Source organism: Strix aluco, chromosome 2, assembly GCF_031877795.1.
Source record: "Strix aluco isolate bStrAlu1 chromosome 2, bStrAlu1.hap1, whole genome shotgun sequence".
Lineage (NCBI taxonomy): Eukaryota > Metazoa > Chordata > Aves > Strigiformes > Strigidae > Strix > Strix aluco.
The window spans coordinates 50,229,660-50,255,886 of NC_133932.1; the positions used below are offsets into that span (position 1 = coordinate 50,229,660).

At 39.6% G+C, this 26,227-nt stretch overlaps 1 protein-coding gene across 2 annotated transcripts in view; it reads right to left on the minus strand.

Annotated features, from left to right (window-relative positions):
* SMS (spermine synthase) overlaps positions 1 to 26,227 on the minus strand; it is a 51,372-nt gene that overhangs the window by 10,502 nt on the left and 14,643 nt on the right. For both annotated transcript variants that reach the window (XM_074814654.1, XM_074814656.1), the window contains exons 2-9: positions 22,325 to 22,445; positions 11,753 to 11,846; positions 10,919 to 10,983; positions 8,170 to 8,345; positions 6,186 to 6,342; positions 5,232 to 5,319; positions 4,093 to 4,207; positions 3,472 to 3,551 (exon numbers count right to left, since the gene is read on the minus strand). In XM_074814654.1, the coding sequence (XP_074670755.1) occupies positions 3,472 to 3,551; positions 4,093 to 4,207; positions 5,232 to 5,319; positions 6,186 to 6,342; positions 8,170 to 8,345; positions 10,919 to 10,983; positions 11,753 to 11,846; positions 22,325 to 22,445 (896 nt within the window). The remainder of the gene's footprint in view (positions 1 to 3,471; positions 3,552 to 4,092; positions 4,208 to 5,231; positions 5,320 to 6,185; positions 6,343 to 8,169; positions 8,346 to 10,918; positions 10,984 to 11,752; positions 11,847 to 22,324; positions 22,446 to 26,227) is intronic.

Here is a 26,227-nt window from a genome sequence, read left to right on the forward strand (position 1 = left end):
CTTGGAGATGGCAACACTGAGCACCTCACAGACCCAGACCCCCACATTATATTACTAAACACTTCACAGCATCAGCTTCAGAAGGAGAAAGAATCAAAAACAGAGCAAGCCATATGACCCTTGAGCATCAGAGTAGTGGGATTATGTTCAACAAGCTTCCACAAACAAGCCTCAAGTCTCAAACTTACAGACAGGGCTGCAAATTCTGCAGGCAAAGGGACCTAAAGCTCACCTCTGCTCAGGTCCTCTGTAGGCTGCAAGACTCTCAATATGGATGATGCAGCTAAAAAAGCAATGACATGAAACGCAAGGCTGCTACCCATACAAGTAAGTTTTCTTATTGTGATTACTATTGTGGATGCATAGAGCAAGTATGGAGGTGTTTTTCTCCACCAATATACTTGAGCACAGACTTACAGCACCAGAGAACGAGATCCAGAAACTAGCCTTTCTATCTTTCCAGAGCTAAAACAAGCAGAAAGTCCCTCCTACATCCTAAAATTAGCCACATATGTTCTTGCATCCCCCAGGAAAACGAATAGTCTGAAAAACCTTTCACAAGTAGAATCTCTCCATAAACATTAATAAACTGCTAGCCAATATTAGTTATCAGTCTCCACCTAGTGGTGAAAGGATATTCTGCATTAACATTTGGAGACTGCTGTGAGGATCACCATGGCATGCCAAGGAACAACCAGGTGTGTTAGAGTAGCATGACAAAAAAGTAATTACTTTGATAATCTCAGTTAAATTATATCTATCTAGAGTTAGACAGCTTCAGATCCTGACTGCTGGCAATTCATGTGCTGAAGAGAACATTTTCCAAAACTTGTACAGAGCTCAATGAAGAGGTGATGAGCATTTCCATTTATTTTTCCCCAGCAATGGCATTTAGAGAGTCAGGCAGCAATACAGTATGTGAAAGGCCGGCATTCTGCAAACAAAATTCCACTTTTGTGCAAAGCATTTCTTGAGCACCAAAATAAGTGACATTCTAACAAGATGCACAAGGTAACCCCTGCAAGCAGAACTATCAGAAAACATGCTACAAACTACAGAGAAAAGAAGTTTCAAATGTTAGTACAAAATAATGCCAAGACAGAAGAAGCAACTATAGCTACTGGCCAGTAGCCAACTGGACAATGACCCTTTTGCAGCACCTTTCCTATGAGACATTTCCTCATCATAGCAAAGGTCAGGCTCCACAAATAGGTAGACATTCCCCCAGTTGCTTTTCTTAATTATATTTAACATATGTTTTAGAGAACCAAAACATACTTCAAGAAAGCCTGGAGGTGGGGGAACACACAAAGTCCTGGATTTTACCACCACAGTTGCCTTAGAAGTCATGTGATTACTTCAGCAAGTAACATACAGCCTGCTACCTAAGATAAGCATCCTGCAAGTAGACAGTTGGAACAAAAGTAACTTAAGCTTCCAATATTAGTACACAGAGCTAAAAAGTTCTGGCACTTCACAGATAACAGAGCATTCAAAACCATTTATGAGTTCTCAGTGTGGGAGTAAGCCCAGCTACCAAAGTTGGTAGTGGTCATGTTTGACCTTCTGTCCATAGTCTAACCCAATACTTTGGATATCCAGCTTCAATTAGTTTAATTCAAAACCTAGTTTAAAGAAAGTTAGAGACAGTTGGTTTTATTTAAAGCACCCTTTAAAGCCTGCTCTTCCTGTAATCAGACTACTGAGTATTCTGAAGGGTTTTCTGTTTGGTTTTAAATCAGGCCCAACTGGGAAGAGGCTACAAGGACCATCAAATGGTCTGGGTAGCGTATCAATAGCTATAGCAAAAGCTCCGATATAGCTGTTTGCCCCAGTATTAATTTTCCTTTTTTTCGACACCCTCAGGAAGATAAGAGTACACTGCCGGAGTACATTGCTTCTATACTCCAGTTCTTTCACTGGCTACCAGTTAGCTACAAGTCCAAATTCAAGCCTCTTCAACCTTAATATTGTTTTCTTTATTGCAGTTTTACAACAGCTTAAACCTGCCAGGGCCAGTTCAGTACTGCTGTCCTTTCTTCTTGTGCAAGGAGAGATGCTGGAGAGCTGCGTTATCTCCTCCCACCAGGACAGGACAGGCAGCAGGGGTGCACCAGCCTCAGCCTCTATTGTCTTCAGCTGACACAAAACTACCTCCCTGCACCCTGGCTGCAGCACAGTCATCACTCCAGCTTTCAGCAAAAACTTCTTCCCAGAGTCCTTCTGCAAAGTCAGCTACATACATTCTAATCAAGTCCACTAGTCTCACTCTGTATGTTACAAGTCTAACAACTGCAACATAAATGTCTGCACCATTCAAAAACATAGTGTCCTTGCAATACCAAAGTCTGTCGAAAATATTTCCACTATTAACAGAACACAAAAGCCATTACGATTTACAGTGATACAGCCATATTAGTCATATCTTACATTTTAATCACAGGATAATTTATCTTGCCCATACAACCCCAGCATTTTAAAGTAAAGCAGCACATTAAAGTTGCCAAAACACTCACAGAATGAGTTTGGCATTTCTTTATAAACCTGTCCAATTTTACAATTCCTTTACACACCTCAAACTGTATGCTGATAGGAGCAGAGTTCAAATGCATAATTTTAGCTAGTTTTTTATTTTAGGATGCTCCACACAGACAACTTAAGGTCTGGGCATGACAAAAACACAACTTCAGGAGACTTGTACTTCACTCAACCATCTGCTGGGTCTTGTCACATTTTTGTACAATTGCTTTGTGGCATTCCAAATTCAGGATTACATACAGAAAGTATCTTCAGATGAAAGCTATACCACAATTTTATTATTCATAAGGTGGCTATATTGTAGCAAATATACAAATCTTAAATTATTTATTTTAAAATAGTTGCATTAAAGACTTCATGCACAAGGACAAAATCTTATTTATGACTACATAAAATAGTTCACAAAATGCCAAGCACATTCAAATGTTCAAAATCCATTTTGCAGAAGTCAAACCAGTGACTTGCACTAGGAGTGGATACTAAGCAAGAAGAGAGTATTTACTCACAAATGACTGATTTTCTCATCCCACTGCGCCTATGTCAAATTCTTACACCTTTATGGATGACAAATTTTCATGTCTTATACTCTACAACTGGAGACACTAGCTTAAAAGTCATGTATCTGTTTATAAAGTACATCTGTTCTGCTCTTCCAATAATTGCTTACAGCTAAAATATTCTGTAGCATGCCTAGCTGATTCTTGAAATTATGCTTTTAAATTCAAAGACACAAGCACTACAGATTCAGCTGAAATAATGAAAAAAGTCAGTTAGTAAAGCCCAAGTTAAATGCAAAAATCCCCAATGAGTCATTAAAAGGAAAGACAGCTTACTAGTAGGTTTTTTAGTTAGTTGGTTTGGTTTTGTCCCCTTCTTTTTACTTGAAAAATGCAGATTTCAATACATATGCTTTTTCACATGCAGATATCATACCTGTGTGAAGTATTTTCCATCTTGTTTCAGGACTTTCATGGAGAGGTCAAGAATCAACCGCAGAAATTCCCATGTGGAATCTGCACATAGAATATGATTTAAAAACAGAACAGCACATCACTGGCTTGTTCACTATTACATATTCAAGACTTGCAACATATCTGCTGTTTAAAAAGTAGCTATCCTATACCTTTAAAAAACCCAACAACACAACAAAAAAAACAGTAAAACACCCACACAACCCACACACAATGGCAATAATGATGGACTTATCTCTGTTTTTCTGCAGAGTATTTTTTGAGATATTTCCAAGAAATTATAGAGTGGGGAAAAATTTACTGGAGTGTGAACTCCAAATACTTTCTCAAGAATTACATGAGTTCATATTATTCTGGAATAAGAGTACAGTTTTAAAGAGTCCTAGGCACTTACTAATTTTTTCTAACATTCAAGAAAAATTCAAAAGGAACAGATGTGTTACTATCATTCTTTACCTCTCAGATTTGCTATTAAAAAAGGCAAGAATCAAAGAATTTTTGTTGCAAACTGCCAACTATTATGCAGCAGAGGAGCAGAAACATGGAAAATCCTCAGAAGTTTAGGAAGATAAATTAGATTAACCTTCTTCTGGAGATGTGGAGATTGGAACAGCCGTCAGATCATTAATTACATAATCAAACATCCTTCCTTCTTTGGCATACCTCTTCAGTACGGGAATACAGTCTTCAATTAAAACCTGTAAGAATGAAATACTGTAGCTAGTCCTCAAAACACCTTAAAACTGATCAAGTAAAAGGGAGAAATGTGTATTCATAGCAATTAAGGAGGGGAAAAGTACGAAGTTAAATATGTTTAATTTTAGTTCTATTTTCAACTTTTTACACCATATAAAAAGGAGAAACAGTTGTAGGAGTTACAATGACAACACAGGCACTACATACAGCACTGAATTTCCCAGCTCTGTCACTCATTGCTGGGTGACCACTGTTCTACCTACTAAATGGTAAGTTAGCAGTCCTGCAACCTATGAGTAAAATAAGGTATTTGTATGAAGGGCCACTGACTCATGCAAAGTAGTATGTGACTCCTGTTAATTTTTTGCATGCTCTTTTTAACTCACACCTGTAAACTAGTATCTGTGACAGCCTTAAAAAGCAGTAATGAAGACAGAAAGAAAATATTTCCAGTGAAGGTATCAGATTACACCCCAGCTAGTTTGTAAACTGTCAGATGCAGCACATAAAGACCTTAACTGCAGGGATGCATGAATTTTAATTTAATATTTTTAATATACTAGCAGTGTAATGGTAAGAGATTTTTCCTGCAAATTAAAAATCATTTTAAAGTGTGTATTACAAATTCAGATACTCTCAACAGTACAGGACAACTAAAACACATGTTTCTTCTCTTTGACTCAATTTAAGGAATGACATTTAACACTGCATCCTTACTGCTATTTCCTCTTTATTTGTAAGCTATGGCAATAACCATTCTATCTCACATTCCTAAAAAGATACATATAATTATTTTTAAAAGTCTGCAGATGGAGACTTAAAATATTTTGACACTAATTATACTTCCAACTCAAATCCCACTACCAGCTATTAAAATTTATAAGTGTTATTAAAAAGGAAGAAATCCTTCCCAAGATTAAGAAAGATCAGAAGACTTTCCCCCAAAACTTTGCCATAGCAGTCTTCCAGGTTAGGTATAACTGTATCTGAAGTATTACTTCTAATAGAAGAAAAACAAGAAATTACCTGATAGCACTCTCCTTTCAGATTGTCTAAGACATCTCCGCATGTTTTACGCATGTATTTCTTACACCCGTCGATCACCATTTGGTCAATGTTTGAAGCTGGTTAAGGCATTCTACATTCCAGAAATAATACAGGTAACAGTTTCTATTTCTTCAGAAAGAAATTCTCAAAAAGGTGACATTTACAAAGGAATAGTAAGATGTGTATCTTGGTATGCATATTGCAATAGCCAACCTTATGTATTTGCCTTTAGATCCAGTTAGGAAGTTTAGGAAGTGCTTATTTTTGGTTTTAACCAGTATTTCTGGTACCTTAGGTTACCATTACTGTGAAAGTTCAAAATGTGAACAATGGGACGGTGTATTTTAAAACCCCATGAAGGTGAACTAGACTTTAACCTATGTTTTTAGAACAAGGGGATCCCAAAACCTAGGGATGATCAACACTTCATACAGCTAACAGTAGCTTACGTTACAAACTATTTGAACTACAGAATGTTGGAAACTTGATTTATTTTAGTATTAAGGCAGGACAAGAGTTGGTCATTCTGCCACCAACACAATTCAAAGCCCCAACATTCCTATTGATTAAACTTTTTTTTCTTCTAGGGATTATTTTTTTCTAGCTTTCTTTAGAAAAAGACAAGAACCCAAGGCAGCAGAGCTCAGCCCAAACCACAGACTTAACAGACCTGTCTTCTGTTAGCAGACAAGATATCAGTCTGATGACAGAAGTGTTCCTTTCCAGTTCTATGTAAATTGCTACTCAAGAATTACAGTATGAATTGGGAACTTGAAAGCATGTGCTACATAATAATGCACAATATATATAATCATTTTGGATCCTATCTCCTAATGCAAATCAGAGCACTGAGCACAATTAACTATCAGGTTAAGACATGAGCAGAAAACACAGGATGAAGAAAGCTGAATGACCAGTTGTTTGTCAAAGGATATCTCTACCATAGTAACCATCTTTGGCTTCAGTTTGACTATCTCATATAGTATACCTCCATCACCACCTCCTAGGATCAGCACTTCTTTCCCAGTGTAGTCTTCCTTTCCACTGCCCATTATGGCTTGAGTATATGCCAGGTCACTCTCTGCCAGATCTGAATGGAAGGAAGAGAAAGAGTTGAACAGAAACATTACATCTTTAATTCCTCTCATTAACTGGTATTAATCCAGAGGTGATATAATACAGACCAAAGCAAGAGCATCTACAGAAACAACCTAGCTCTGAGACAGTCCAGGTAACAGGAGGCTGCTGATTTACCAAAGCTAATGAGAACCTCCTGAGAATCCCACACAGGATTTCTCTAGTTCTCAATGCAAACTCAGCAGCAATGGCTACCTCAGCATTAGGAAGTACTGCACACCAAGAGAAGCAAAATTGTAAGCAAAACTGTCTGTGCTTAGGACCTGATGTCCACACAATATTTCAGGTTTTTTTTTACCTCAGACTAGTGCCGCAAGACTAATCAGGAGATTTCTGAAAGCACATTCTGGACCCCAAACTAAGAGCAACCTAGCTGAACCCCCATGGATCCCTGCACAGAAACTTAAGTATGACCATTAACTGCTGAAGGGCCCTGAAGCATGCCTTCTGCTGACTTGTTCACCATTAGCTTCAAAGCAGGCAAAACATTCCTAAGCTATAACAACGTATCAGAGCTACAAAGTCAAAGCTGTGTGCAGCAGCACATCATGACATATCCTATCATTCTGCTAGGCAATCAGCACTTTGCTTATAAGTGCACAATAACAATGACAAAGCAGTATTTTAAAATCCCATGGAAGATAAGTAATGGCATACTTTCCTTTGAGGCACATCGTGACAGTGTTCAAACAAAGCCTCATCTCCATATGGAACTCTGATGAAAGTTTCTGGTTAAAAGTATGGAATACCTAATTTGGTGATTTCAAATTCAATTCTAACTGATTTAGAAAATACCTTTCTAATGAATTCAATAAAAACACTTTTCAGCTGCCATCTGCACAGAAGTCCCCCTGACAGTTGCAGAAAGCTAACGGAATGGTTAGACGTATTCCTGGTGATTTCAAAAAGCTATAGACAAATTTCTTAATTACTCTGCCATTAGACTGTAATTAGGTATTCCAGACCTAGACAGTAACATCCCTCATTTACCTCAGTCAGTATTTTTCAATGTAAGTACTGAGAGATTTTACAAAGCATATTCCTTGATACCTACATTTTCTTGCAAATAGCATTTTTATCCAGCTTAAAAGAACAGTAGCCCATCTTCTCCCAAGTTCACTTTCAAAAATACAAAGATCAGCAGGCACAGAGTACCACATATAAAGACCCTCCATAAACACTGGGTCACTCTTCTGATGAACTTAGAACTCAACCGAGCATTTTGAAAATTAAGTTAGATGATGTTCACCAACAAAACAGCTAAATGGTTTAAGATACAGCTGCCCTGTATCTCACCAAGCAGGTAATTCCCTTAGAGAATTAAGGCAGCAGCAGGATTATCCTCACACACTCCCCCCACCAGCTCCTACTTCTTCATATTTCTTTAGAATCCCACTGCATTTTGAAGACCCACAAAGTAGCTTGTCTTAATGTCAAAAAGAAGCCCTTAAGAGGCTGGACTTGCAACAAATGGGTAAAAGCTCATATAGAAGGAGTAGAATAAGCTCTGCTAGAGAACACTGACTTCTATTCTCCTGTGATACCTTCCACAGCAAAGACGACCTTGGAGAAAGAAATCTTTTTTTGTACTCCAGATTCTACCCTAGTCAGCCTTTCCAATTAAAATACTTTGTATTCAGGAAACAGATATATGTGTACATGCATATGTAGCTTCTAGCATCATGACCCTTAGTAATCTATTAAAACTGTGCCATAGCAAGATAGAAAACACCACTTCCTAGTTTCACACAAAAAAATCCTCAAATGAGATGATACTTACTAACATCCCCACTGAGGATAAGAATATTCCCAAACTGTTTTGAATGCAGAATTTTAATATTCTGAAAAGGTGAATCTTCATCATAAACGACTTCATCTATGTCATACTCCACCAGGCGCCCATCAGCTGTGGGCCAGTATCTGTCAATGACACCTCCTCTCAAAATGGCTGGCAATCTAGAAAGAATAAATCAGAAGATTACAAAACATTTGAGAATGTTTATTTTCTAGAAAATCTCCCTCTAAACATCCTATGGATTCACCATAATAATATTTACAAGAGGGATCTAAGAAAACTTGCAAGATTTAACATTCAGATACAAGAAACTTATCAGCCATATGTTAAATATACATAACATGCTAAGGCACAGATGAAATGTAAATGGTTCTTATTTATGTACAACTTATGATGTGCATGTGAATATTTCTACCCTGAGAGGATTTACATAACATACCAGCCTCTACAGAAGAATCGGCTCATGGCTAGAAATGGATACAATACAAAAGCAAAATACAGACAAAACACCATGACAAAACCTCTTCCCACCTTCAGCTCAGCTAAGAATGTTATTTCTTTGAGATTAGTGGATCTCACCCTTCTAAAGTTGTACTGAGACACATTTTAAATACATATACAAACACAAAAAGTAAACTATTATAGTATTTCAAACTGAGCCAGGTCACCCTGGAGTGTATAAGCACAATCCTTGGTACATCAGCTAAACAGTTTGCATTACTTTCTAAAAGTGGTTCAAGCATCTGCATAGATTGTTTTGGTTTTGTTACTTTTGTTTGTTTGGTTTTTTAATTCCATATAGAAATATCTTGGTTCAAATCAGTATTTTACCTGTAAAGACAAACTATATTGGAAATGGCAGGGATGATCAAAATGATTGCATTCTATTAAGCAACATGTGCAGGCACAGAGTTCATCAGATTTCCCCCACACACTTCTGAGAGTTAAGGGTGTTTTTTTTCCACAGGAGGGTGTAGTAGGAGACCAGACATAGACAAGCTTCTAAATTTACTAGTGATTCTCAAACACTTAAGAAATATTTTCTACCGTTAGGGAGCCACAAGATGGCAGCACACGGTGAGAGCATGAACATCTATATTCACTATGTCAAGACAACAAAGAGGCAGGAACAGCTTTTCTAGCAGAGCTGCTGCACGTGTGAAGCTAAAACTAGAAGGATGCAAAGCAAATTTAACAAAAAGAAATAAAAAAAGTTGAGGGGTGTGAGACAAGATCCATGCCAGATCCACTGTTCTAGGAGGTTCATCATCCTATACTAAGGTAACCCCATTAATGCAGATCACTTCAGACAGACTTTTTCCTGACCCATTTTTCACAAATTCCTGTCATAGGAATTCCACAAACTCCTAATATTTCAGTATTAAAATACCATCAAAGAGAGCTTCACCCCCATATACACATACACAAGATTATCTACATTTGCACATTGTGCCCCAGGTAAGGCTTTACAAGGACAAGGTACAGCAAGACAACTACCTATGTTTTCCATACACCTGTTAAAACACAAAAAAACCAGTATTGAGGTATAACATCACTTTTAAAATCACTACCACTTTACCTGTGGTCTTGTATAGCCTTCAGATCACTTTGTTACACTACTGCTTAGCTGTTTTCCCATCTTGTAGTTTGCACCTTGGCTTTACCAAATCTTACTGATTTTACACTGCTTTTTGCTTTCCTTAAACCATTTCCACTTCTGCCTATTTTCTGCACCCACTGCACCCTCCAGCAAGTGCCTGCCTGCATTAAGTGCTCCCGGGTTTCATGGGGTCAGTCACTGTCAGACAGTTGCCAGGAAGGCACCAACATGAGCTGTGTCCTTCCAGACCCCTGGGGAACTCCAGCATGAATGCTCTTTCAGCAACAAGCAATGAAGCACAATTAGCAACCCTACATCTTACTATATAACCTTGTATTTAAGTAAACCAAAATGACAGGAGGCTTGCAAAGCCTCCCTTCTTCAGTTATCAGTTATATTAAAAAAGCTTGCTACAAAACATTTTTATCTTCTTGGCAGGGCCCTAAGCACACAGGTTCTCCAGGGGTGTTTGCCATGAGTGCCCACAGCAGGGGCAGAGCTGTGAAGGAAACTGCTGCAGGAAACCTTGTTGGGGCACGACCCTCACCAGGGCTTAAGCTTCATTTTAGCTCCAACCCTCACAGCTGGTCCCTGCCCAAGCTATGCTGCAGCTCCACCCATACCTGCCCAAGTCTTTTTGCCAATACTTGACACCCAGCTTGGTCTTGGTGCTGCCTCAGTACTGTAGCCCAGCCTGGCAGTCACAGAACCGGGGCCAACCCCGGTCACCACCACCAGCCCTGCTCACCTTGTCCACAAGCTGTGGGACATGGCCCAAAGGGTCCAGTTCATGCCCTGGCCTATCCCCCTGCCACCCTTGGCTCCCCAGACCCTTCAGAGCAGTCTGCTCTCACTTCCTGGTTGCATTTTCTCCCACCATTTCATGCAACCAGTGCAGCAAATTAAAGCAGTAATCCTTGCCCAAAGTAACAATACTGAAGATGAAGCTTAAAAAAGTGACAAGCCTCACAGTACCTTTAATTCTGCAATAAAACAATTTTAAAATATTGGGGAAAATCACATGCATAAATTCATACTCCAGGCTATTCATCGCAGTACAGCAAAGCATTATTTGCTTATTATCTTTAGCAACTATGCAGACAAGCCACAACAGAAGTAGATTTACAAACTCACCGTTTCACCCTTTTTATATTACCATGAAACAATTCTTTCATTCTTTCTTCTACTTTGTTTAGCAGCTGAAAAAAATATCAAATGAGAGGTGGAATTTATAGGTGATCACTTAATGTAAAATATCTGTTAAATTAGAATTTGGAAGGCAATAAAAAGCAGCACCTGCATTAGAAGACTTTGAAATGTAACATTAGAAGCCTATGAATAACTAGCTGGTCACCTTAACCTCGTTACTAGCAAGAATGTGCATATTGTAGCAGCTGTCATCACTGCATTTAGCTGTCCTGCAGGATAAAATAGCCAGACCTTTCAGGCACAGCAAAAGAGGGAACTCAAGAACCCTGTAAGGTTTCATTCCCACCAAAGCAGTGGCCTATTCCCCTGCAATATCCAATTGCTGGAGCCTTCATATAAGGGAAGGTGAAATTTTTCTCCATGAGGAAGAAGTTTTGAATATAGAGGCTTCCTATCTCTCAGATAAGAGAAGAAAAAAAAAAAAATCACACACTAATACATCAGGTTGCAGGTTGAATATCACTTCTCCCTCACTGCTCTGGGTACCTGAACAGACCTGAGCCCTAACCAAGGCTGCTATGTCTTTATAACTTCTACAGCAAAGATGATGAGGCCCAGGACACGCAAAAGAGTATGTGTCTGCATGCGCACTCGTATGTGTGTGCAACTACAACAGGTGTTACTACTCATCTGGAAGTATTCAGGTTTGAACTAACTTTGATATTTAAAAATCGTCCATAAGATACACTTTGATACACCTAAAGAAGAGAAGGGGCTCCCCATGCAATTTGATAAGCCCAGTAAGATAAGCACTCATACCTGATCAACTTCCTCTCTTCCTTTCATATGATCATTGTAGCTCTGCAGATCAACCAACACTAATCCATGAGGGTGAATTCTCAAATTGGCAAAGCTACAAGAAAGAGACACAGCAGTGATTATTTTATTATCAACAAATCAGAGTGAGGAAAGTCTGAAATAAGTTACATTAAATTCAGAATGCACATTTCTTTTCCCTGCTGTCCGTAACTGTTGGCAGCGCCAGCTCCGGTCTTCCTTGGGAAGTCACTAAGCAGCAAACAAAGTTGCAAGAGCATGCCAGTCACTACATGACTAATAAAATCATCAGGCAACAAGGCAGTGGAACAGGGTGTTTAAACCAGAACAACTATGGTACAAGGGCAAAATACACTACCTACTAGTCTCAGCTCTTTAAATAAGGCCTGCTTGAAGAGGTGTGTTATGTTGGGTTTGTTTTTTAATTGAAATCAAGCCTCAAGAAAACTGGACACTTTCCTTCCCCCTATATCTTCCTTCTCACTTCTTCAGGGTTGTACTTTGGGTTTTTGGTTTCTTTTGGGGGAGGGTTACTTTTTTGTCTGCTTGGGTTTTTTTAAACTTTATAGCAACTATTCACAAAAACAGTGCCCACATTCAAAGGTGAATAAAAATTTGTAAGTGAGAAACAATAACTGTCCTGAGCAAGCCACAGTCTTGACTGGCAAAGAAATTACAGCAACAAACTCTCATTGATGAATACAGATGCAAGACAGACAAAATTCCTATTGTATACTGTATTTATTACAAGAGCAGTTAAATACCAAAGAGCAAGACTTCACCATGCTAGGTGTTCGGTGGACGAATAGAGGACCTTCAAGAACTTGCAACAAAGGACTATGGGGAAGGACACAAGAAAATAAAAACAGAGTAGCAGAGGTGATATCCTTTCCATACTAGGGAGGGGACAAGACAAGAAGAAACAGAAAAGCTACAAGGGCATTACGTAAAGGAAGGCAGGGGAAGCATACACTGAAAGAAGAGGGCAGAGGAGGGGATGGTAACAGGAACAGCTGAGCAAAGAAAAAAGGGTATTCAGGGGTGGAAGTTCATTAGTACAACACAGAGAAACCCCAGGTAAAGCTGTAAACAGTTCTTTGAATGCCCCTTTCTTTCTTGTCTGCTTTCATCATCCCACTCAGCCTCGAAGGCAAAACACATACCAGCTCTTGTTGAGACAAAAAGTTTAGGTGACCTCCCATCTCCCCACCACTCCCACCTTTTTTGTCCCTTCCAGAGCTCCTTTCCTAAATTGTTAGCCTCAATATGAACACCACCTCTCCTGTGGCAGTGGGAACTTTGGCTAGCAAACACCCCCAGCTACAGTCAGAAAGAAAATCCTGAATATTCTGTAAATGTTATCTGAAGATTATAATTTTTGGTAACTAAAATGATCAAATGATGAAACCAACTGAAGTGATTCTAGAATAAACACTCTCGCAGTGATGTGTTCAGAGTTGACAGAGAAACCAGACTGTTACCCACTTCCCTTCCAAAGATAGGCCTGGGAAGTCTCAGGCTTTCCTGAAGACTTTATGTACAGGTCTTACCTTCAGGAAGAAAGATGTTTCTATGCAATACGTGCATGCCCGTGTTCCCCCTCCCAAGAACCTGCAGATTGCCACACTTTCAGTGACACCCCCCGCCCCCCCAGCAGCTGTCCACTAAGTGTCCTCCGGACAAGTGCTTGTGATTAGGGACCAGGAGAGGGCTGTACTCCCAATGGCTATTAAGAGAAACCACAGAATAGCCTTAAAATATGCATTCCCTGCCCCCCCCACCCCAGGAAATTACTCCTGCATAAAATGAAACATACTGTTTAACCCTGATGAAAGGATGAACAGAAAATAGTTCAGGAGTAAACAAAGATGTTTTTCTCTTCCCGCCCCCCCCCCCCCCCCCCCCCTTTAACTACCACAGAGTGCTACCACTTAAGAGACCAGGTTTATGAGCTAATTAGAAGAATGAGTGTTTTTCAGTATTCAAAACTCTAAGGCAGCCTCTCTCATACAAGCTATATAAGAAAGTATTTAGGAAGAACCAGCAAACTCATTTGACTGTACTCCTGCCAAAACCAAAGCAAAGCAGAGGAAGCTATTCTGAATTTCAGCAGGTAAACACTGCACATTTTAGGATGTTGTGCCACACTCACTGATGGCTGACACAGTTCAGTACTTTTTTGATACATGGACCACTTCATATTTTGCACAGTGACCACCACATCTTACAGCTTAAGTTGATGTTCCCATCAGTAGCACTAAAACACAAGTAGAACCACTAAACAGCAAATAAGAGAGGGCAGGACACACACACGCTCACCCCCCAGTCTCTATGGGGCTTCAGAGTTTTTAACACACCTCTGTGACCTTACAACACCTTGAACCAAAGGGACTCAAATCAGTTGCATATCCCTCCAAGAGTCTCCTGGTACTTAGCATGGAGAGAACTGCTACTGCAAGGGAAAGCTCTGGAGAAAACCCTACCAGGATTCTATTTGTAAGACTTTCATGTCAGCAAGGATTTATTTTGTAACATGCCTAACATGAGAAGAAAAAATAGTAAGGCATAAGTGTAAGAACAAATAGCTTTATCACAAGGTTCCAGGAGATATCTTTTTCTTTTTTAAAGGAGAGGAAGACAAAAGAGCAGAACTCGCTAGATGGAAGCACTGGTCACTCCAGTAGGTTTTGGACACAACCAGAGTGAAAAGGGACATTCCTGGTGAAGTCAGTAGACCTGCTCCAGGCCCTCAGAGCTGCAGCACTACAGAGAGAAACAAGTATTTACAGTTCGTAAGACAGCACTGTTATTAAGTTCTCTGAAATCTGGTACAGTGCCAGAAATATTTACACAGTTAGAAACACTTTTCATCAGTTTATTCCCATATTCCAGGGGCTGCTACTTACACAAACAAGCAACAGATTAATTGTCTCATGACTTGAGTTTCCTTTTAAATTCTTCTCCTACAAGAATCACATAGCTGTCCTAAGATTTGACAGCTCACATTGTCTTCACTTCCCCTGTGACTACATGAAATATTTCCTCAGCACATTATGTTACTGTCTTTGCTTTGAGGTCTTTTTTTAGGTGAGAGGCAAGAAGAGGCAGAGTGTTGGCTCTGAAAAGCACAACCACACAACTTCGGACTTATCGTAAGTGATATGACAGCATTAGAATACAGAGACAGTAACACTGCAGAACCATCATTCATTTCATCAAATTGTTAACTCTACTGGAATAGCAGGGTCCTAACATCTGCAGGGGAGAGAGATGAAAGGCGGGCACCAGGCTGGTGCAGTGGGACAAAAATTCAAGTTTTAAGTGTCTGGGTGATAATCTCAGTTACTTTATGGTAAACAACCTTGAATTAAATTCAAAATTTTCAAAGCAGCCAATACAGATCCAGGTTGTTTATACTTTGGTTAGAAGTCACCTGGTTGGAAATAAACATCCAAAATAAGACACCTGTAAAGATGTAAACACACAGCAAACCATACAAGTGCACATTCGGAAAAGCAACCAGTCTAGTAGCATGAAGGCAACAGCAGCAGGCCAAGGCTGAACCCACAAAAGACTTAGTAGCTTCAATCAGCAGAGAGCAAAGGCTATGCTGGCTTTTGTTACTTCACACTTGTCTGCTTGGCAGAAAGTACATGAATGCAGCTTTTCAGCAGCATCAGCTCTTTTAGAGGAGGATTTCCAAGAACTATGATAATACAGCTTCCATCTTCTACCTATGAAAACATAGCAAAGATTACTGTACAATCCAAATGAGGGGAAAAACTGAAAAATGAAGCTTTCTTCACAAGTCTCCCTTCCTGCATCTTCTTACTGAAAAATTTAATTCCCGTTTTCAGAATAAAACACCTGCCACACCTTTGGTGTGTGCTTGCATACACGTTCATAAAAGCAGTGAGAAAAAAGCTCAGCGAGAAGGGATCCCCTCCTTTCCATTAGGCAACAAAATCTGCATGTGAAAAGCGGCCCCACTGTAACAAAGCCCCACTTGTTGCTGCACCTGTATACCTGCCACATCTTCTAAGGCAGTACTCAAGCTTGTTGTGTTCACATGCAAACGAGCCTCAACAACAGAAATAGTTCTATCGAGTGCAGCATCTTGCCACCTGAACAACGGGGAACATCAGATATTAAGAAATAAATCCCAATTGCATAAATCAAAAATTAACTGTTTGAAAAAGGCTTTGGATGAACACCTTTACTTAAGAACTAGAAGAAGGGAGATCAACACATTCTAAACCAAAATGTGTATCCTACCTTAGTTACTTGTACTGAGGAGTAAGAAACATTGCAGTCCCACATATTTGAGAAAGGATTTTCCACTACCACCATGCCTAGAGAATAAAACTGGATAGACAGACAGGTACCAACAAACCCCTCTTCACCTGTCAAGAGCATCTATCTGCTGACAGACTAACTTTGAGTCACTCTAGAGTAGACAGAATAGTTCAAGTATCTGAAGAATAACTTGCCAATAAAAGCATCACCTGTCAAATTACACACCAGGGAAGAAATGAAAACCTGCTTATACTAGAAAAACCACAAATAAAAAAAATTGCCATGACATTGTTTCAGTAAAGCATACTTTTTAAGTGCTCTTCATCTTAGAGAACCTAAGGGACCTTAAGGAGTTAAGCAACCGGTTTTTCACTATAGCATTAGTCTTGTTCTTTTTACAAGATCAGTAAATTAAACCAATGGAACCTACCATGGTTCTAAACTGTTGCTGAGTCCTAGCAACTACTTCTACTTCTTCAGTCCATTTTTGTATTCTAGGTAACTCCATGAATAAGCTACATTTTCATCTGAAACAAAGAGCTGAGGAATGTTCATCCTGCTCCTTTAAAATATGCTGACTAGCATATAGTGTGGTTTGCAAAAGACTAACACAGAAAAGAAAAAACACTCAGCCCTCCCTTCATGGTGTTAACATTATTCAACATTACCTTAGTGACATAGAAACCAACTTCAAATGGGTAAATCTTGCTGTGAACAGTGAAGTCAAATGCCAGTAGGATTACACTTCTCTAAACAAGAATTCAGACACAGAAGCTAAAAATGGATGTGTGTAGAGGGGAGGTCAAAGCTTTTGTAAGAGTCTTCTACTGAAGAAACAGTGACTCTAAGTTTCAGATTTTGTGGGTTTTTAAAGAACATGGAACATGACAAGAGGGAGCATGGATGCACAAAGGACAAGAGAAACCCTGGTAAGAGTGTGTAACAGAAGAGTACTTGCTCACAAGCAGTGATGCCATTAAAATATAGTATTAGTTGAGAAGATACTCAACAATTCCCACAGATTAGCTTTCATTATTTTCTCCTTAACCTAGATTTAGTAACTTTTTTAAAATCTGTTAAGATATACTGGGCCCTATGACTCTGTACAAAGTACTATATACATTAAATGAGATTTAAAAAGTTAGGAATGTGAAGTCTTTAACTGTCCAGTCTAAACTACCATGATACTTCAGTAGAACATGCTGCTTAAGGTGACCCTGAAAACATTCTGGAAGTGACCTGAAAACAACTCAGGAAAACAAGACTGCTGGGGCCCCAAAACTCGGGATGCAGAGCTCCTCTCTTGCATGCGCAACTGTTCCCCAACCAGCGTTTGGGCAAGGGGGCTGGCAAAGCAGACAGACATGTATCCATCCCCACCACCAGAGACAGGGACCCGAGTGGCTGAAGTGAGCCATTTCCCACCCAGCTCTAGAGCCTTGTGTTGACAACCACATTAGTAAATGTTTTCAGCTGAACTTCCCTCAATTAGGTCCTTTGTCTGAGTAAATCACAAAGTAAATGGACCAGGTAGAGTTGCCACATGTGACTTTTGCTTGCTTAGCTTCAGACAAAGGAGAACAGCGATCTGCTGCTTTGGTAATGACAACAGGAAAGCATGGCTTAATCCCCAAATCAGCTCCAATTCGTTTAACTGTCACAGCCCTCCATGGGTCCGAGACAAAGTTTTGTCAACAGCAGCGCCCACAATTCAACAATCTGTAGCACGGGGCACCCTGCAGGCTACGGGGGTTATCTCTGCAGACTTTGGAGTGTAGACACCGTTTAGCAACATATTACTATCTCATCTCAAACGTTTTTTCCCTGGGATTAGTACCCAGTTTATTACATACAGCTGGGCATCTTTGTCTTGCAACGGCTCAGTCACCTTTGGCTGGTTAGAAATGTGCTTGTACGTGCATACTGACAGAGCCCCTACTCATGCAGCACCAACTCATGCATCTTTCATCCTGGGGAATTTTTGCACCCAGTAACACCAAGCCATCCTTACAGGAAACTTGTGGCTACTTCATTTCCAGAAGTACAGTTTTGCCCTGGCTAATTTCTTCCTAGTTATGACAGATACTTTAACATAAACATTTTATGACTTTAGGTCTCAAATAAAATGCAGACATTAAATTACTGGCATTAAAATAAAGCCTATTTAGTTAGTATCAAATCCTCTGTACGTTCACCAGTTCATTCTTAACACTCATCAAATGTTTCTGTTTTGCATGGTTTTTTAACTGTTCAGTCCATTGGTTTTTAAGTGTTCACACCCTTGTTTCAGTTAACTGAAACTGTATCAACTGACATAAACAGACACTGTTTAAGTCTGCCATAGAAAAGTATATGCAGTTTAAGTGATATGAAAACTTAAGAAAACAAAACTGCTGAGGTACCAGAACTGACAGAAAGCTTCTCCTGCACATGCTACTGATCCCCAATTCAGAGTTTAATGGGGCTGGCAGAGCACAGAGAAGTACTTTAATGAACACCACTACAGACAATAAGTTGTCTAGCTAAAGTCAGTAATTTCCAGGGAAGATAAACTCAGTATGCCCTGGAGTTCAGATGGCAATGAATATACCAGGAGAAAGCAATAACCATTCTTCATTAATTTGCATTTAATACTGCACCAGAAAAAAAACAGCCACTTGCAAAGCAAGCATTCCCCTCTTAATATTCAACTCTTCTGTACACTCTTGTTCATTCTTTAGTTTTGAGGCTGTATCAAACTGCAATTCCCTATTATGTTTAGGATGCTCTCCTGGATAGCTTCTCTTTGAAGCTCAACTATTTTCAGACCTGTATTATATTAGAACTTTGAGAACTTATTTCATAAGGATTAAGAGTCTTCATTAGCAAATGTAATTTTGAACTGACAACACTTGTACACAATTTAACATCAAGCTGACAACAGTAATTTTACATTAAAGCCAAGCTCAACTAAAACTTTGACAGTTAATGATTATTCTGTTGGGGAGCCCACTCATGGTTGGATTAGTGAGGCAGACAGTGAAGCACAGAACACATGGGAGAACAAGGAAAGCAGGGTTGTGGCACCTGCATGTTTACAAGGAGAAGGGAAGACTTCTACACCTGACTGCTAAAAAAACATGTCAAAGGGACAGTGACAGAGCAAGTCAATCTGCCTATGCAAATCAGAAAAGGCAAAAAAGGTGCTGCAGTAGAAGAAAGCACACTCATGTCTTACTTAGATGCTCTAAATACTGAGACATCCAAGTCCACATTTTTTTCCTGAAACTCAGTATTCTCTATCATACTTCTCACTGAGTTGAAAAGATAAACAGTTCTAGTTTAGGCACAGCATATGATGCTACGAAACAAGTGAGAACCAATACTTCATTGAACTTGTTGCATTCAGCCTGGATGGCTCAAGAAGCTGAACATTCCCCAAGAACCGGCAGGCCACATCCATGCTTACGTCACTTAGTCCCAGCTCTCCCTGTGGCCCACACAGTATTCCTACAGCCTCAAGACAGTGATGTTTCTCCCTCAACCCACTAACTGCCATATCAAAGCCTCTAAAGTCACCCGAGGGCTCTGCTGCAGTCACCAGGGAAATATTTTACATCAAGCTGATCATATGCACTGCATGCCCTGGAGCATGGCACAAGGGTTGTATGTTGAGAAAAGTAAGGCTACTTCACTACTTGATACAACTGTGTGACAGCAGGAACAGTCCAAACTGTGCAGCCTCACTAACACTGCCTTTTGGGAGAAGACTCTGGAGCAAACCAACCCAGGACCTCACCAGCTGACAAACTGCTGGTGTAGCCCTAAAGAAGAAATCCAGGAAGCAAGCTGCCAGTCTACAGCAATATAGATGTCTGAGTGATTGCCCCTACCTCCCCCTGCAGCATAGTGAAAAGCTAGATGATTCAAAGTGTCATGCTGCTGGAAAGCACAAGATCAACAACAGTAAAACACACTGGAAAGAACCCATTTAGAATCAGTATGAATGCTCAGCAATTGCTAAAGCTCATCTACTTCACATGACTTTCAGGAAGCAGCATCCTGTTCTCCCCACTTCCCCTCCACCATACTATCTACTTGAGGACAGTTCTGAAAAGCATCAAAAAATTGACTGGAGGTAGATTTATTTATAGTTCTCTAATATGTTGAATTCCCAAGCCTATACTCAGAGCAACAAGGACATCCCCACATGGGCTCTCTACTTTGCCATGTAAACTGGCAACTTGACCAACTTTCTTCTGTTACCATGAGTGCACTAGACACCAGTGCACAGGTTTGTCCCTCCCATTAATTCCTTCCCAGGTCTCCTACACAGACATGTCAACTTTTACATACTTTCTTCCCCCTTCAAACATTCATTAGTATTATACTCTAGCACTTGAGGAAGACAGTGAAATTTGCAGCAATGACTATTTTCAGTTGACAGTGTAGTAAGAGAAATCAGGTCAGATACTTTAGAGTTTTGTAAGGATCTTACTCAGAGATGCTTCTAGATGCCAGTTCAGTTATCTCCTGGAAAAGTTATACAACAGGAGACAGTTTTCCAGATAGCTCCTGGAACATGCCAAAAGACAGGTAATTCAACTCTGGAAACCACTCCTTTAGAAGAGGCTGTCTTAAAGCGAATGATCAGGTAAGACTGCAAAGGGGAAAGCCAGTTTGAGAATTGGCATCTCGCATTGCTTTCAGACTCAAGGAAATGCAGGAAAGCAAAATGAAGCCATGTAATCAAAGCAAGCCAACCTTTAAATCTTCTAAGTCCTTTCTACTTTTAGACATTTTACCTTCTAATTATTCAGAGTCCGTGTATCCTTGATACTATCTTTTTAGAGGAACTGAATACAAGCTTAATCCAATACAGAGGAAGAACAGCACCAGAGTAGTAAATTACCAACTTGGCTAGCTTATCACTGACCTCAGACACAAAAGGTTACCCAGAACTGGAATCTTTATCAAATTATTCAAGAACATAAGAGCACAAGTAGCTAAAAACAGAATAAGACAGACTGTACAGAACCAAGAGACAAGTAACAGCTTTTTCTAGACATGTCAAGTATAACAAAATAATTTTCATCTGAAAAAGCCAGTGTCACATTTGAAAAGCTGACCGAAATATATTAAGAACTTCATAGAGCATGACTGGGAAAGATATAAACATAGGACTACTACTCATGCCCCCTTACTTGTTACCTTAAGTCACGCCCCAAGTTTACCAGTGTAGTTTTATACTACTATACACTACTTTTATATATGAAATACATAAATACAGAGCTGTACATACAAATAGGTTCACACAGAATAAGCCTACAGAGACACAAATTCCGGCAGGCAACACACCCACATAGGATCTGATTTTCCTACTAAATATGTCAGTTGTCTCTATGAAAAAACACCAATACAACTTAAAAATCCTTAGACAATTCTCATGTTAGGAGTGTGGCCAACTGAGCTGCTTAACAGGACACCCAGGAGAAGAGAGACAACAAATTAAAGCTTATATAGCTTAACCCCAACCCTGAATGACACAAAAGTAAGTAAAGAGTTCAAAAAGAACAAAAGCAGCAACTGCCACAATGAATGTCAAGAACAAACAATTGAATAACTGGAAACAAATGAAGGCCATTCAATGAAGGAAATAAATAGGCCAGATAAATGTATACAATAATTAACTAACCCTGACACTTTACAGCAGCCTCAGGAAATGAAGTGAATGTGGTTTTGCTTACTAGTTTATCCCAGTAGATTCTGCTTATGAGAGTGTCACTAATGACACCAACCACCTTTGTCATGCTGTTAGTTACTTCAGTAGCTGCTTGAGAATTTGAAGCGTATAATGAAATGTTTAAAAGCACATACAACAAGACAGAAAATTTTCATCAGGAAAAGGTTATATATAAGGTTAGACTTGAACATATTTAGACATTCAATTGTCAGAAAAATTGCAAATACATTTGTCTGACTTGAGTTGTCCTGCATCTGGAAGGACTGGCCCTAAGACCAAGACACCATATAATGTTACTGCATCAATACCACCCGGACTTGACCAATTCAACTGTTCCAATATCCAAACTGCAAGATGTTACAGACAAGATTATCAACAGTATTCTGCTTTATTTTAGTCACTTCGTACACAAGGCTAGTAAAAGAACAGTTTGCCCTGCCTGCATCCCAGAAGGAGACCCAATACAGGGAGAAATAAGTATTTGTAAGGGAGCAGAGGGAACAGAGTCTATAGGAGGGAAAAGAAAATCCACTCACCTGCCATTTTTTTTAACGTAGGTTGCTAAATAACCATGGTCTTCCCAGTTATGAACTGTTTCTGTCATTCCCTGCTCCTGAAAAATGGGCTGTAGAGCTTTAAGAACGGCATTGCAATCAGCTGTAAGATTAAGAAAAAAAATAATCAGTAAGGATTTTCCACTCAAATCAGTTTTGCCTTTTTTCTTTAAGGGCTGAACAGTTTTTGCTGGGAGCCTGGAGTACTTTTTCTTTGAGTTCCATCTGAAAAATAGCTTTCATGTACCCTCTCCCCTCCATCCCAAGAGATATTCCTCAGTGCATGGGGATTCAAACAATTTTATTTTATAACAGTCTTTACACCTGAGCAAAAGTGTTTATCTACAATGGATGTAATGAGTACTTTTATTATGGCTACTATTGGTCACCTACTGTATCACAATCCAGGCAAGTCCTTTACCCATGTAATTCTTTACATCACCTGAAACAATCCCAGAAAGAAACCACAGCACTGACAAAAAACTTAGTAGTTTCCCTGTCTTACAGCTCAACTTTTTTTTTTCTTCAAAGGCACTGAAAACTAGACAGGGCAAAGTAGCCTATCCACACTGCCCTACAGAAACATCCTTTTTCTAACATCCAGGACAGAGCAGGCCCTCAGCTGAAATATCTCCATGATGCTATGGAAAAGACTTCTGACTCATAAGAACACACAAAAATTCACCTGGAAATAACTAAGTTACTCTGGCAATTATCTGCAAAAGCAAGCTGATGATTCATCCATAAAGGTACTTCTTCAGTCAGAATGTGCTCATTTCAGAAGCTTCTGGTTTGCTGTACATATTAGTTTTGTGGGGTGTTTTTTTAAAAATAATCTCCCTTACAACAATTTTGGATGCTCCATTCAAACAAGCGTCCCAAAAACAAGCTGCAAGTTTTGTCAGTTGATTTTGGAATTGACAGGGCAAGTTAGTGAAGGATGTTGGTAAAGCTGCACCTACCAGAACAGGAACAAAACTGGCAAGGCTGTCATACCAGTAAGTGTGTCAGTGAGATGTCTATACAATATTAATCTATGGGGTGTCCCAGTGAGGCAAGCATCATCTTTTTTTCTTCACAAACACAAACCTAAGTCACTACAGTCATGCAATATGTCAATAATGCAACCAGGATTTACAGTCTATCAGAGAAATCACCTGGCACAGTCACATTAGAGGCACAGTTTATAACCAGATGCTTCAGTACCAACACATTGTTCCCCCTGCCCTGAGCTGTTAGTTATAGGTCATTATTTTGTTTTACTCCCTGCCCCCAAATGCATACACCTTGGAAACCAGTAAGTGTAGCCTGCAGACATCAGCTATAGTTTCCAGGATGTTACCTATCTGTACAAGCTTCAAAACAAAAAAAAAAAATCGCTACCAAGTAAATAACAAAGTTTGGCTCATCTATCATCTCTACACAACTCTGCAGTAGACTAAACTGAAAACCTGATTGCTTGAAACCTATGTTTGGCAATCTGTAAATCCTGGACTCTTATTATCCCTGTATGTTTTTGAGCAGACAGATCAAAATAACACATACAACATTTACTTTAATTTTCTTCTACACAAGTCAAGAGCAAGCCAACGATACTTATTAGAAGTGGAGAGGCTCTGCTTCTTACTCTTTATACTATCTTGTCTTGAATGCATGTTCTGAGATATTTATTTTTCACCTTCTACATCTCACTCATTAACTCCTCATGTTGCAAATTATAGGGAAATAGAACCACCAAAAATATTAGTTGTTTGACAAAGTGACTGTACATTTATAACAATTATCATCACTTCAGACACGTGGTTCCCTCTTGTTGCTTGGCATTTGCTTCCTTGCCCCACTTCTTTACCTTCTGCCTCATCTCTTACAAAACCCAAGCTCATTTCCTTCTCACCACCGCAACAACATTAAACAAGAACTCAGTTTAATAACACATGCCACACCCTTCCAGGCCAGCAAATTAGCATGAAACCCAAACTGAACTAGTATGCAACTAACCCCCAGACCACTCCACTTCTGCAGCTACTGCAAGATACCAAAGTAGTAAGATGGAGAACAGGCTCTGGAAGAACCAAAGTACTCATACCACATTTAGCCTATCCACTTTCAGCAGCTTCAAGGAATCCTACTAGGCACGTCTTAGCAGAGACGGCAAGACAAATCATCACAGATATTGTTCTGCTCCATGAACATACTAATCCCTGAGAAGCTGCCCATCATTCAGCAGCAGATTTCTTTGCTAAGCAGCCAGGCACAAGCTTGACTGAGTTCTTCCTATTAAGCGATTAACTTCAGGAAATTAAAACAGCATGTTCTTTCATCAGGTCTCCTTTTGGTTATACCACACAAAATTTGCCTTGGAGGGCTAATTAATTCTCTGAAGTTGGAGACTCCCCTTTAAAATGTTTGAGGCATCAGTGGTTGCTTGAAGGCATCAGGAAGTTTCAGGAAACTCAGGATCTCTCACCCAAATCCACTTGCCACCACCTCACTCCAAGCTCATATATGCTATATCAAGCACTGATAAGCAAAAAGGATAACTGTGATTACAGTCAGAACACCTCTGAATCTACATCAAGATGTTAAATTCAAGTAGTCTTTTTTTTGCTATTCAGGACTAAAGCAGAAAAACACTGGTCACCAAGCATGAAATACTACTGTAACTATTTGATAATTATTTGCCAGAAGGAATGAAAAGGACCAGTTTCAACTCTACAGAACAGAAACAAAAACACCATGTATAAGATTCAAGAGATACATTTCTCAAGAGAGTTAATGCCCAGTTAAACCAGACAGTTTTGGAATACCAGCACACTTGGAGATTTGCAGCAGTTGCAGATGTTTCTCTGAAATTTTAGAAGCCAAGAAGTCATTATTTGACAGTGATCTGTGAACATGAGCACAGCTCAAAGTCCAGAGTTACTGTAAGCACCCAGTCTGGCCTCATGAATAACACTGGCTAGTTTCACCCAGATACTCCCAACACTGAGCTCAGTAATCTGCTATTGAGCCAGACTATCTCTAAAAATATTCTGGTTTAAGACCTTCTCATACCAGAGGATTGACAAGATCTTAGTAAACTATGGGAACAGAATAACTCTCATGTGAAAATATTCACCTCATTTATGACTTCAAATTTTTCTTACCCTGACTTTGAACTATTTCCTCTAGCAAGCAAGAATGCAACACAACCAAAACAATAGCACACAAAAGCACTTATATATGCTTTCACATCTCTGGTGTATTTTTCCCTTGGTAGCTACACTTTCAATACAGAAAGGTGAAGGAAAAAGAATTAAGTGAACTGCTTCATTAAGAATACATTAAAGAGCACACATCAGCAGCCAAAATGCAGAATATGCTAATAGTAAACAGCAACCTGAATGACTGGCACATTCAGAGATGTGTAAATTAATCACTTCAATATATTAAGTCATTGTGTTGTGCAAGTCTGAAATTCTCACACATGGGCACTCTACCTGTCACCTCCAATTCCTCAAAAACCCCACAGGAAATGTGCAGAGACAAGGTGGGAGGGTGTCAGATACAAGTAATGAACACACCTGAGAAGAGATTCATTTCTAGCCAGGTGAGGTCCCAGGGGCAGTTCAAGAGGAGGGCAGCAGGAAGCTGGGCCTTCAACCTGCTGCAGCAGCACACCTGACTGCTCTGGCACCAAGCCCACCAGAGTCAAGTCAGGCCACTCATGGTGCCTCCCTCCACCACCACTTACTGGTAATACAGTAACCAGGCTTAAAGGGTTACAGGGGTTCCTCTCATTCATAGACTAATCTGAGGCATTTTTCCAATGCCAGCATTTTATCTCAGTCTTAATTATGAAAAAACTCCAGAGTTAGGGGTATGCTACAGAAATGCTTAGTGAGC